At 44.0% G+C, this 12541-nt stretch overlaps 1 protein-coding gene across 2 annotated transcripts; it reads right to left on the reverse strand.

The window, feature by feature from the left end:
• Positions 1 to 301: 301 nt before the first annotated feature.
• LOC121071369 (potassium channel subfamily K member 16-like) lies at positions 302 to 12040 on the reverse strand. Of its 2 annotated transcripts, XM_040559608.1 has the most exons (6): positions 11024 to 12040; positions 10580 to 10902; positions 8388 to 8508; positions 5948 to 6114; positions 3899 to 4067; positions 302 to 1246 (listed from the first exon to the last, which is right to left on the reverse strand). In XM_040559608.1, the coding sequence occupies exons 2-6, from the start codon at positions 10772 to 10774 to the stop codon at positions 939 to 941; spliced, it is 960 nt and encodes a 319-aa protein (XP_040415542.1). In that variant the 5' UTR covers positions 10775 to 10902; positions 11024 to 12040; the 3' UTR covers positions 302 to 938. The 2 variants fall into 2 exon arrangements, with proteins under 2 accessions (XP_040415542.1, XP_040415540.1); XM_040559606.1 differs by lacking the exon at positions 11024 to 12040 and having other exon boundaries at positions 10580 to 10981.
• Positions 12041 to 12541: the final 501 nt, after the last annotated feature.

The following is a 12541-nucleotide window of genomic DNA, read 5'->3' on the forward strand; positions in this document are numbered from 1 at the left end:
TCTGAAAAACCATGCTCAAATTTGATGTCATTTTGTACCTGGTGGAAGGTAAGGATGCATTGTTTAGACAGTAGTTGCACTTGGAAAGCTACTTTAGCACAGTACAATAGGATTGTTTTTAAATGACGTTATAGGAGCTATGCCATACAAACATAGCAGCAGAAAAGCTCTGCTGCAGTGAGGACTCCTCCATTCAAACAACTCTCTGATCTTGTAAAATCCTTATAAAATTAAATAATTTTAAAATGTAAATATATATTTCTTTATAAACGCTATCAGAAAAGTTTTTCAAAGCCACAGGGACAGAAGTTGGAATCATCTTTATTCATCTTCATATAAAACAGGAAGAGGTAGAATGAATAATTTCTAATACAGCTAACCTTTTTCTAACCCTGTTCATTAGATGCCTCTAGTGTCTCTGAACTGAGCCCAGGTCTTGTCCTTCAAACATGTCTTTCAGATCATGCCAGTTTATCCAACATCATGGTTCGAATCAGGCACCTATTCAGTTATATGCTTGTATTTCTTCCTCCAACCTAGTGCTATGCAATGACTCAGAAAAGTTTGTACATGTCAGTTCCTGGAAGAGACGTGATTTTTTGCAAGCAGAAAAATCCAAACACAAACAGCTAGCTCTGCCATGACCCTCCTCTGCATTTTTATGAAGGTACCTTAAAAAAGCCTTGCAAAATGAGAGCACTTGTCACGTTTTAGCACAGTATGGCTGCAAACTGAAGAGCAAATTTCTTACCATTAATACTGTGTGTCTGTGTAACTGTAAGTCTTGGGTTTGGTAAGGTCACATTTCAGCAAGAGGTAAGAGAAATTTTATTTCCATGGGAATTTCTTTAGAATAATGCACTAGTGATTTTCCACTGAAGACTTCAATCTCCATATATTATGGCAATATTTTTGGCTATATGTAAAAAACATTGTTCTTATTTTTTTGTTTGTTCAGAACCTGATGCTAATGACTCCATTGTCTGTGCATCCCCTCCAGCACATGGTGGTATTACTTCTTCTTCTGGTAAAAAATGAGCAGGCCAGCATCTTCTTGGTTGGCTTGCTTCATTGTCCTTACTCACCTTTACAATTTGATGGAGATCCTTGACAATTATTTTTTCAGTATCTTCTAGAACTGTTGTCAATAAATTAAATAGGAGAGCAATCCAGGCAAGGCCAAAAAGAATCCAAATGGCCACAAGTGTTCGGTAGTAGGAAAAATAAATCCTGCCAGGTTGTTTACCTGAAGGTAGGGGGAGAGAAAGAAGAAAATTAGTAAGTTAAAATTGCTTTGCCTGTGTAAAATGGGCAAGCCTAATGAATCCATCAGTGTCTTTTACATTGAGTACTTTAAGGTGGCTTTTTCATTGTGGTGAAGTCTCTCACCTCCCCAGAAATACTGCAGGTCAGAGGAAAACATGCTTTAAGATCAGGCTGAGCCAGTGTCTTGTGCAACAGATTTTTGTCAGCACACATATGCTGGTCTGTCAAAAAGATATACTGGGGCCAGGGTGGATTAACAACAGAGCAGGTTATTGTGATTCTGTTTATTTCTATAAAATATGATTATGACATTATATGATAATAAATAACTGTTTTAAATTATAGGTATCCTTAATTGAAATTGCAACTCCTAGTTTACTTTTGAATGGCTTCAAGAGCTTCCTCCATTAAAAAAGTAGGTGACTGATGAGAACTTGCCATCACATGCCAAGACCACAAGTTTTGGTGTTGGAAACTAGTCAACTGAAGCTTATTTCATGCAGCCCAAACCTCTTAGCTGCACTCAGTATTGCACACCTGCTTTACTGCATGGGTCATTTGATTTGTTTCCTTAAATATCAGCAACCCACCAACTACATTCAGAGAGTATTTGCTCCTACTCCATCTAGTCCCACACAACTTTGTTAGCATGGTATGGCCCTGGCATCTACATGAAAACTTGGTAATATTGCTTAGTGAGCGTTGCAAGTCACTGTTAGTAGTGAATCCATGCAGCAGATAACACAGCAACATGCATGGACAGGGAGGTCACCACAGATCTGGTGGAGTGTTTCCCATTATGAAGCTGCCCAGGAGTCAGGATGCTGGAAATTCACTTCAGATTCTGCAGTGCTTTGCATTACATAAATCAATTTGCAGGATTTTTGGTTTTTCCTCATGCAAGAGCTTTGGAAGTGGGGCAGCAGTGGGTTGGCTTGTCCTCATGGACAGATATCGAACAGCTGGTTTTATTTTTTCTGCTGGGGCTGAGTTGGCATAGAAGTTGCCAGAGTTTCTGCAAAGCAACTCCTTTTGTGCTCTTATCTGAAACTCATGACATGAGTTTAGGACTTCAACACTGTTTCCAAAGCAACTAGTAATATCTTTGTAATGTTAACAAAGTCCAGTCAAAGTCCAGCCAAAACTGGACTTCAATAGGGTATAAAGTGGGTTTACAGCCCAGAGGGAGTTTCACACTAGAGCTATTACCTATGTGTACGTGTACTCTAAAGGACTGAACTTAGACTCTGTCATCTTCTTAGGATATTGTCTTCCTTCCCCACACAAAACAGGCTTTATCTCATGCTTGAAGTACAAGAGCTGCAATACAGTTTTGAATTACTAAAATGCAAATAAACTCAGACCTGTTCTGTTCCACTTGGCTAGCACAAAATCACTTGTCATTTGTAATCAATTCTAAATACATAATAGTCAGAACATTCACTCTGCTTGTTTTGTTGAGAAGGTGTGAGGCATTAAACTTCTCATTTTATTACCGTTGTTTAACACCAAAAGAGATAAACACTGCAGGAAAAAACACTGCAGCTCCAGTTAAGTCACCCTGATGAAGATGAAATCCCAGAGCCAGGAGGCCTGTCTAATTCTGAACTTTTAGCTGTGTTTGTAAAATAACACGGCTGCAGAGGAGGAAGTACTATGGAAGTAGTTGTTTTAAAGTTGTAATTTGCTTTTGTTACTGTAAAACGTGCTCAAGTATTAGCTCAGAGCTTCCTTCTCATACTACTGCTGACGAAAATCTTGTATTGGCGAGATGCCAGCAGGACAAGTTGTTGTAGAGAAATCTTTGAGTATCCTTGGAGTCCATGTGTTCAATTGCTTCTTCCATGGACATTGATTTGACTCCTGGTTTTCACTGTGGAGTTGGAAGCAGCTCCAGAAGCTGATTCCATAGAGAGTGTATTTTGGTCAGCAGTGTTTTGAAGTGCTTCAGAAGTTTGAACACTTCTGAACACACAAGTGTTTTGAGAAGCACTCCAGCTTGCTAGAGTGTAGCTTAAATGGTTGAACATCAGGGGAACTACTAAGCTTCAATTTGTGAAGACAGAGAGCATCCAGTCATGCATAATGAAACTAAAGAAGGCCACTTTTGAAGTGATATATGTATTTAAGCCACATTTCTCATAGAGTGAGTACATTTCCCCATTTTCCCATGACTATGATTGCCACCTCTTAGATTTGTGTAAAATCATGTCTTCTGAAACATGACTACTAATTTCTTTACTGTACACTTAGAAACACAAGTCTAAGCTAAAGCAGGAATATGTGTCTTACTGTGTCTGACACAAACTATTCTCTTTTGGTATATACAAATTCCTAGGCTCCTTGAATTTTCCCCTTCCCTCCCCCAAATATTTGTCTTCTTTGCACCCCAAAGACCCCATTTCATTATATTTAGACAATTCCATGCTTTCATCAGCTTATGTAATCCCGGAGAGAAAAGTATTTCCTCCAGAACTGTATAAGACAAACACTGGTCAAAGACCCAGATGGAAGAGTTTTCTCTACATTGGTGTAGACATTCTCTGCATTGGTGGCCCATGCAGTCAACTCACAGTAATTACAGTTGCAACCCTGGCACTTTGCTGCGTCTCCTCTCTGAAATCAACCTTACCTACTACATAATCTCCAAAGCCAATGGTGCTGAGGGTGATAAATGCAAAGTAAATTCCTTCGCTGTAGGACCAACCCTCTGTTATCTGGAAGAAGAGTGACGGCAAGCACAGAAACACTAGGATCCCGGTGGCCAAAAAGAACAAAAGGGTCAGAAATTTGATCTTCTTCTGAAAAAGAAACCAATTCAATTATCATCATGATTCAACATGCTAGCAGGTCATATATAATTATGGGTATTCATAATGGGTAGCTATCTAGGAACACATACTGTAATCACTGGGGTGATGAAGGTTTTGTACCGAGTGTTTTCGCTCTCAAAAAACCCTCGCCTTGACCTGAGGCAGGGGGAAGCCACACATATGGGTTTTGCACATTCACAGTAACCCTGGGAGATGTGGTCTTTTTTTCTGATTCTATCAACATTCAATGACCGTGAGTATGGGAAAGCACTTTCACAATGACTTTTACCAGAATTAAGCTGTTTCCATTTTTCACCAAACTGCTTCACTTATACTTAGTTTTCAAGTATTCAGGTATGGCACTCAAAGAACATTTGAAATTGCATAGGGAAATAGATACTTAAAAAAATAGTTAACATCATTTCCAACAATGCTGTCTCCAAGAGTTTGATTGTTGACTTTTGATTTGTTGACTATTTCTCGTTACAATAGTGTCACAACTTAACTCCTACCCAGTGGTAAATGACCACATGAAGATCCTTAACAAATGAGCTCCTGATGAAGAAGTGGTTGGACTGCGACTTTTGAACCATCCTACCACCAAGCAGCTATGAAGAAGCTTGGCTGAAGAAAAAGACTAATTGTACAGTAAGATTTCTCAAACAGATGCACATATAGTTTATGTACAGAATTTTACAAGTCCAGGTTGTCTGGAAATGAATGGCAACTGCTGGAAAATTTTTCATGCCTTCAAGCATTGTGCTTGTTCTAGAGTCAATCTGATTAAGCCTTACATTCTATTTAAGTCTTAAGACATAAGGAGATATTTAACAATTTGATTGGGGTTGTCTATAGCATTTATACCTTGTCCTGAAAGAGAATTACAGTAGGAGACACAAAAAAGCTATTCTCACTTCCTCAGAAGTGATGAGAGAATGGAAGGAGCTCCAAATAACCTGGAGCATAACCAGACAAGAGACATCCTGTCTTTATCCCCTTACAAGTGCCTCCTCATCTTTCAGCAGCTGGGTTCAAATGAGCCTGAAGTTTCCTTTCTGTCAAAGTGAAGGGAGGAGAGGGATTAAAGGACTGCATAATGAATACGGAGGGGTGACGTGCTAGGCATTGAGTCAATATGTACTGAAACCCCTTCAGCTCACCTCCTTTTTGCAGCTTTACAGCTTGTCTCTCTTTCCCTAAAGATAGGATGCTTAATCATCTACAGCGGTACTGGCAATAAAGAAAGGCAGGTACTTCCCTAGAGCTAGTTCCTGGGGTAAGTGTCTAGAGAAGTGAGATGAGGCACCCACTCTCTCCATTGATTGCTGAAGTGGACTAGATGTTATGTCATTTATACAGAATCATAGAATCAAAGAATCACAGAATATCCTGAGCTGGAAGGGACCCACAAGGATCATCGAGTCCAACTCCTGGCTCCCTAAGGACTACTCCAAAAATAAGACCATGTGTCTGAGAGTGTCCAAACGCTTCTTGAACTCGGTGCTGTGACCACTTCCGTGGGGAGCCTGTCCCAGTGCCTGACTACTCTCTCGGTGGAGAACCTTTTACTGACATCCAGCCTGAACCACCAATGATTTGGAGTAAAAGGCATATGCCAAATATACATGGTTTGGCATACAGGTAAATTTGCTTATATGGATAGGCAAAACACATCCCATCTGAATACCTACTCTATGATTGCCTTGTTGGTTTAGCTCTGCAGGGGAAGAACATCTCTTCCCCTTTCCTAACACAATGCTTAACACAGCATGAAAACAAAAGTAATAAAGGATAATGCCAAGGTATATCTTGAAAAAAAAGTCTAGAAACTAGCATATAACTGTGCCTGAGAAAGTAAAACCAATTACCTTTCTCATTCCTTTCTCGTACAGGAATTTCCCCAGCTTTTTACACAGCAGCGAGAGCATCTTACCAACACGGTGCAGAAAAACAATATTCAGAGGGATTCCAAAGAGAGCAAAAAAGACACAGAAGATCTGGCCCGCAGCAGTTTTAGGACGCAGTGTGCCATAGCCTATGAAAAAAGATGGGTTGGGGGGATATTTCAAAGAGCTGGAGTAATCCATGGTCACATTCACACCTACCCCAGCCTGGCTTTCCTTTGACCCCAGAAGATGTGGCTAGCACTTTTCAGCCCATGTGTGCTCACTTTTCTCTGGTCAAACCAGAAAGCAGATGAAGTGATTCACCCTGCATATTCTGGGGGATGCAGAGAGTGCTGTGTGCTCCCAGCCTAGACTTAATGGGAAAGAAAGCATAATCTGAAAGCAGTTATGGAAAACACATTCTGTCCTGTGACAAATACATGGAAAGACAGAAACCAGAAAGCTGGGGACCTGGAAGATATCAAGGCTGGAGTCCCAGGCTGCTTGCCATGCCACAATCACACAATCTGCCTTCTTGTTGATATGCCTGTGTGTTAGCGACCTCCGTGGCTAAATGCCAGTAGGTTGGTATGTCCAGATACTGGCTCCAGCCCTGGAGATAGCGTAGGGTGCATTAGAATAGCTTGTTCTAATTCGCCCAGACCTTACTGGTGGCTGATTTATTCATACCACAGATATATTTGTCTTAAAATCCTATTAAAAGAGGATTTATATAAGTAGTGGAATAATGGCTGCAGATCTCCAAACATGTCCTTTAATGGACTGGAGACTTTGCTCTTAGACCCCGTGAGGTATATCTTTAAGTGCAAGAGGCCTGTACTTTGTGTATGTCCTTATTTTATCACTGACCCTGAGAAAAAGCACTTTCTCTAGCACAGTTTATCTCAAGGCATCCATTACTTGGAAGATGCAATGTTTTCTTCTGGGGAAAAGACAAACAAAATAACTGAGTGATTTATTGACTGTTGGGCCCCTAGGTGCTTGAGCTGTCTTATGCTCCCTGTCACACAACTATTGCATTTTCATTACAGCAAAACCTGATGAAGGTGGGTGGAAGTTGTTCACTAACAGAATTCTGCAGCAAGGGTGCAGAGAAACAGGCAAGTTGTAGTTTTCCTGGGGCAACCTTTCCTCCTCACCAGGGAAACAAATTTGATGCAACCAATCTGTTGGGTGGAGAAATGCCGTAATGAAAAAACTACAACACTGGTGGCGGCAAGGAATGGACTGGCTAGTAGCAGTGTGCTGACAAACTAGTTTCCCTGAGATGTTTGTCATGGATGTGAAGGGTCAGAGGCCATTCAAAGTGCACCGCACTTTTCTGTAATAAAAGGACCTCTTTGACAGTGATGGGCTCTGAGTCCTGCACTGCTGTGGAGCAAGAAATCAATACGAAGATGTGATTTTTAATTCAAGTTCATTGGTGGTATTTGGACGATGTGATCAAAAGAGGAAAGTGATCCTTCATTCTCCACTCCAAATCCTCCTAGAGACTTTTCCTGTGTTGCACTGAAAGGGTTCCAGCAGACCAGTGGAGACTGCTGGAAAGAATTTTACTCAGGGCTCTACGTTTTCTTTCTTCTGCAGCAGGAGGTCTCCACAGCACATACAGCACCTACACACTTGCCATGATGCTGGGACACCACTGGTGCCCCTGTGACATGTCACACTCACTAATCACTAGCACAGCTGTGCCTAGCGTGTAGTGGGAATGAGGCCTCAGCTTCTGAAAACATATATTTAACTCTCACTGCGTGACAGTGTGAAGCAATAGAAAACTGGATTTCATGCTCAAATTTGGCAGGCCTTCACTCTTTGGGATGTGTATTTGAGGAAAAGGGAGAGGCAGGCAGGGGCAAGCAGCCCATGAAATGGTCAGAACAGCTTGAAGGAGCAGTCTGAAAGTCTCAGCATTTGCCTTCTCCCCTTCCCATTTCTTCCCCATGGTGTATTGTTAATCCAATACATGCACTAAGAGCTCATCAGAGGTTATTGAGATGGTGTCCAATTCCCAGCAGAGTTCGCTTATTTCCTACCATTCTTACAGCACTCTCAGGTTTAAAGCCTGTTTGACCCTAGGATAAAGATCAGGAAAGTCAAATTTATCTTCTACCCACAACTGACATCAGAGCCAAGATTTTACAAGACAGCTCAAAAAGAAGAAACAAGTGAGAAACAAGAGCGTGAAAGGCCATTGGTATTTCAAAACCCAAAATAATGCACAAAAAGTTGTGCACTGGTGAGGTCTCAGGATCATATTGGTTGCTGCTTCCCATCCATGCCAATAAAGGGCTGGATTTTCTATCCTTGAAAGTATTATTTGTTTACTTCCTAATAACCAGACATAAGTGTCACACACACGAACACACACATTCATAAACATGGAAAGCATAAATCCTACCTATTGTGGAGACCACTGTGCCTGCAAAGAAGAAGGAGTTACTGAAATCCCAGTTGCTGTTTTCAGTCTGTGATTCATTTCCAACAGGGTATACTCCATTCTGAATGGCTTCAGTCAGGTTCTGGAAGGGAAGGCATTTTTTAAAAATTTTTATTTTTTAATCAACTTGACCGCTTTCCTCAAGTTTTTGCTGAAAGAATAGTATGGATTTAGCCAGCTCCTGATCCTTTCCTGTGAACAGTACTCACCTGCCCTCGGCAATGCTTTAACAACGTTCACACCTTTACCACCAAGGTTAGCTGGCAGTCAGCCAGTGTTTTTGAAGGTTAGTATTTCACCCTATTGTTATGCTAAGTGCTCTCATGGGTGTTAGGACAACTTGTCTGCTTGGGTGTGAGGTTCACCTCTAAAGTCCTCGATTCTTTCAGGTTAAGTAACTTGGAGAAAAAAGATCCTACAGAAGGCTAGGACATGGCAGAACAAGGTAGCCCACTGTTTTAAGTGATGGGGTGCCTGATTGCTGGTTTTGAGCTTTCCCTTGAGATGGCAGTGGTGGAACCAGGATCTAATCACCCATCTGTATGCAGGCACACTGAGCACTGACTCTGATGCCCCCTGTAAGGCATCAGTGAGTTACAGCACAGCACATGACACATACACGAAATGTAATTTTAAGGCCGTAGCCTCATTAGAGTACAAATTTAAATCCAGAGAAAGTCATTGGTTTGCAAAGCATTAATTGTGGTGCAATCACAATCAGAATCCAGCCTGATATGTACGCCTTTCTACTAACTGCATGCATGAACTGCATGCACAATATTTACAATGCAGCCTTTGAGATGAGGTTAGATGAACGTCTGTTAGAAGTGGTTTGGGCTGAGTTGAGACTGCCTCAGGGCAGGGTGTTGACTAGGTGTTTCTCCCAAGTTCTTTCAGCCCCATCATCTATAATTCTGTGCACTATCAGACTTCTTCCTTTTTCTATGGCTTTAATTCTAAGTGATGCTGACTTTTTTTTAAGCATATTAAAAAAAAAAAAAAAAAAAAAAAAAGAAAAACAAAAACCAAAACAACACCAGTATTCAGCCAACCCTGGTTTTAGCAAACAGAGGACATTTAACTGGACACCTGGAATGCAAGCTGGTTTCTACAGAAAGAGCTGAGATAAAATCCAAGGCTGAGCCCTAGCAGAGGCAAGGCACTAACTGGAATAAACTAGCCTAAAAAAGACTAGCATAAATCTTTTCATAGCCCTTGCACAAGGATTTCATTGTCTTGAAAAAGTTCCTTTTTTCTCTTCTCTTTCACCCATTTTCGCCCTCAAAAAATGAAAATAAAAAAATTCACATTGAAGAGGGTTCATGCATATGTGAACTGTGGGCTGGTCCACTGGTTGCGTTATGAGAAATACTGGTTCTCCCCCTCATCTCCTTATCCTGAAAACAGGGCCGTTAAGTGCTCTATTTGCGTGTAATATTAATTACTTTCCCATGCAGATATGCTTACAAGGCTATTTGCATTTCCCATCCTCTCTGCAATGCAGCAGCTATAGCTAGAAAATACCTAAGATGGATGGAGAACCCCAGTCACTGTCAGCTTCCCATGCCATGACCAGAAACTCCTTTCTTTTGGCTCGGCTGCCTGCCTAACTTCTGCAGCATCTTCAAGAAATAAACCCTGACTATGCCACACTCCTTGCAGTGATTTGGGCTTCTCTTTTTTTTTTCCCCCAGCAGATTATTTCAGACCTCGATGTATTGTTCCTTTGTGCTATCTTTGGCACTGCTGTGTGTGGCAACCATTCCCACTAATTTCAGACAGCCTCATTTTTCCTGCCACGCCACCCGCTGTAGACGAGCATAGCCCCACTGAAAGCTGCATCGGCAGGAGGCAAGAACCCGAAGAATGGGGCCATTGTGAGCAATGGGATGTTAACAGCTAACACACAATGTTTTGTCACGCCACACAAACTATATTCACCATCAGCAAGATCTGCCTCCTCAGACTGGGGAATGGGTTTGGGGTTTGCAAAAATCATCCAAATGAAGGCACCAGTAGGAAACACGGAGAAAGTTATCTGTGTAGCAAGGCTGAGTAGGAAATAACATCTGTCAGGGAAATCAGTTGTTATTTCCCACACATTTGTTTTACCGTCTGATGGGAGAAAGGGCTTCTGCAGGGCTGGCACTCACCTTCATAAACTGCTCCATCTCTGCCACTGTGAGGTGGGGGAAGTTCTGCAGAAATGCCTCCTTCATCTGGGCGGCTGCCATTTTCTGCTGCTTTTCAGCGGTCCTCTCCAGCGCCTGGAACACGGCTGCACCCACCAGCAAGTAGACGAAGTAGCCGGCAACCAGCAAACCTGTCTGCAGCTTGCCACTGCACATGGCCCTTGGCGGGATACGGCAAGGGATGGGGAGCGAAAGGTGGCGATTAGTAAATCCCTGGCGTTCCTGGGGAGCCTCCCCCAGGCAGGAAGAGCCCTCCCAGCTGGGGTTTCCGCTGGGATCCTGAGCTGATGGGGACAGTGATTTGTCAAATACATTCATGGGGAAGTTGGGAAAAAAAAAAAAAAAAAACACTAATATACAAAGCAAAACAAAATACAACAACAACAACAAAAAAATGCCACTAACTTTCCACTCTCTGGGCTGCGTGCTGTGTAGGGATTTCCTCTTGTCTGTGAAACTCTGCCTTGCTGAATTCTCAGGAAAAATGGGTCAGGATGTGAGGGGCTGGCGGGTGGCCATCTCCTCCTGCTCAAGAAGCATTCACCAGAGGCTCTGGGGACAGGTGAGGACAGCCTGCAAAGGGCCCATAGAGAAGCTTGCTTGGAAAAACAGCGCTTCCCTTCCTCTGCCTCCCACTAACCCCTAGACCTGGACCCCAGGGCAAGCCCCGTTGATCCCAGAAGCCAGTTCTTGCTCTGTGTTCAGGGGCAGTTCTCCTGGGACCCACTCACTCACTTGCAGCCCAGGGCAAGGTCGTACAGACATGCAAAGAGCAAACTGGGAGGACCAGACACTGTGCTTGAGGGCAGGACTGCCGCCTGGAAGGACCAGCCGAGGTTTGGGGGGAACAGGGGAACGGGCCAACAGCGAAACGATGAAAAGCAGTGAGGACCAACGCAGAGGCACGCCCCTAGGGAAGTAGAACCCCTTGCAAGGATACAGGCTGATGAACTGCAGAGCAGCTCGGAGGAAAAGACCCGCCGAGGCAACCGACTGCAGGGCAGGCGCGTTGCGCAGCGCAGCGGGAGATGGCGGCGGCGCGGGGCGGCTCGTGCAGCGAGGCAATCCCAGGGGGTGGAGGGAGCTGCCGGCAGCCCCCCGGGAGCAGCTGACAAGGCTGGGGCCAGGCCAGCAGCAGCTGCCCCCCCCATACAAAAGCAGAGCGTGTCAAGCAGGCGGCTTTCACAGCAGCTGCTGTAGGGAGAGTGGGAAGCGCGTTGCCGGTCACCGTCTTCTGTTCCGGGAGCCTCTGACTGAAACAAAAATGGCGCCTGCCTGCCCCGCCGGGCTGAGGCTGAAACCCAAACGGAAGGGCTGCAACTTCCCCGGCAGATGCCTACACCCAAACAAGCCCCTTCATAGAATCATTAATTTGGAAAAGCCCTCCAGGATCATCTGCTCCAACCATCATCCCCCTGCCACCAATGTCACCCACTAAACGATGTCCCTAAGCACCAGGCCCAACCTCTCCTTGAACACCCCCAGGGACATTGACGCCACCACCTCCCTGGGCAACCCGTCCCAACGCCTGACTGCTCTTGCTGAGAAGAAATGTCTCCTCACTTCCAACCTGAACCTCCCCTGGCACAACCTGAGGCCGTTCCCTCTAGTCCTATCGCTAGTTACCTGTGAGAAGAGGCTGACCCCCAGCTCCCCACACCTTCCTTTCAGGAAGTTGCAGAGAGCAATGAGGTCTGCCCTGAGCCTCCTCTTCACCAGGCCAAACAACCCCAGTTCCCTCAGCTGCTCCTCATAGGACTTGTGCTCCAGGCCCTTCACCAGCATCGTAGCCCTTCTCTGGACAAGCTCCAGGGCCTCCATGTCCTTCTTGTACTGAGGGGCCCAAAGCTGAACACAGTACTCGAGGTGCGGCCTCACCAGACAGAGTACAGGGGGATGATCACCTCCCTGGTCCTGCTGGCT

The sequence above is a fragment of the Cygnus olor genome, chromosome 5 (genome assembly GCF_009769625.2).
Source record: "Cygnus olor isolate bCygOlo1 chromosome 5, bCygOlo1.pri.v2, whole genome shotgun sequence".
NCBI lineage: Eukaryota > Metazoa > Chordata > Aves > Anseriformes > Anatidae > Cygnus > Cygnus olor.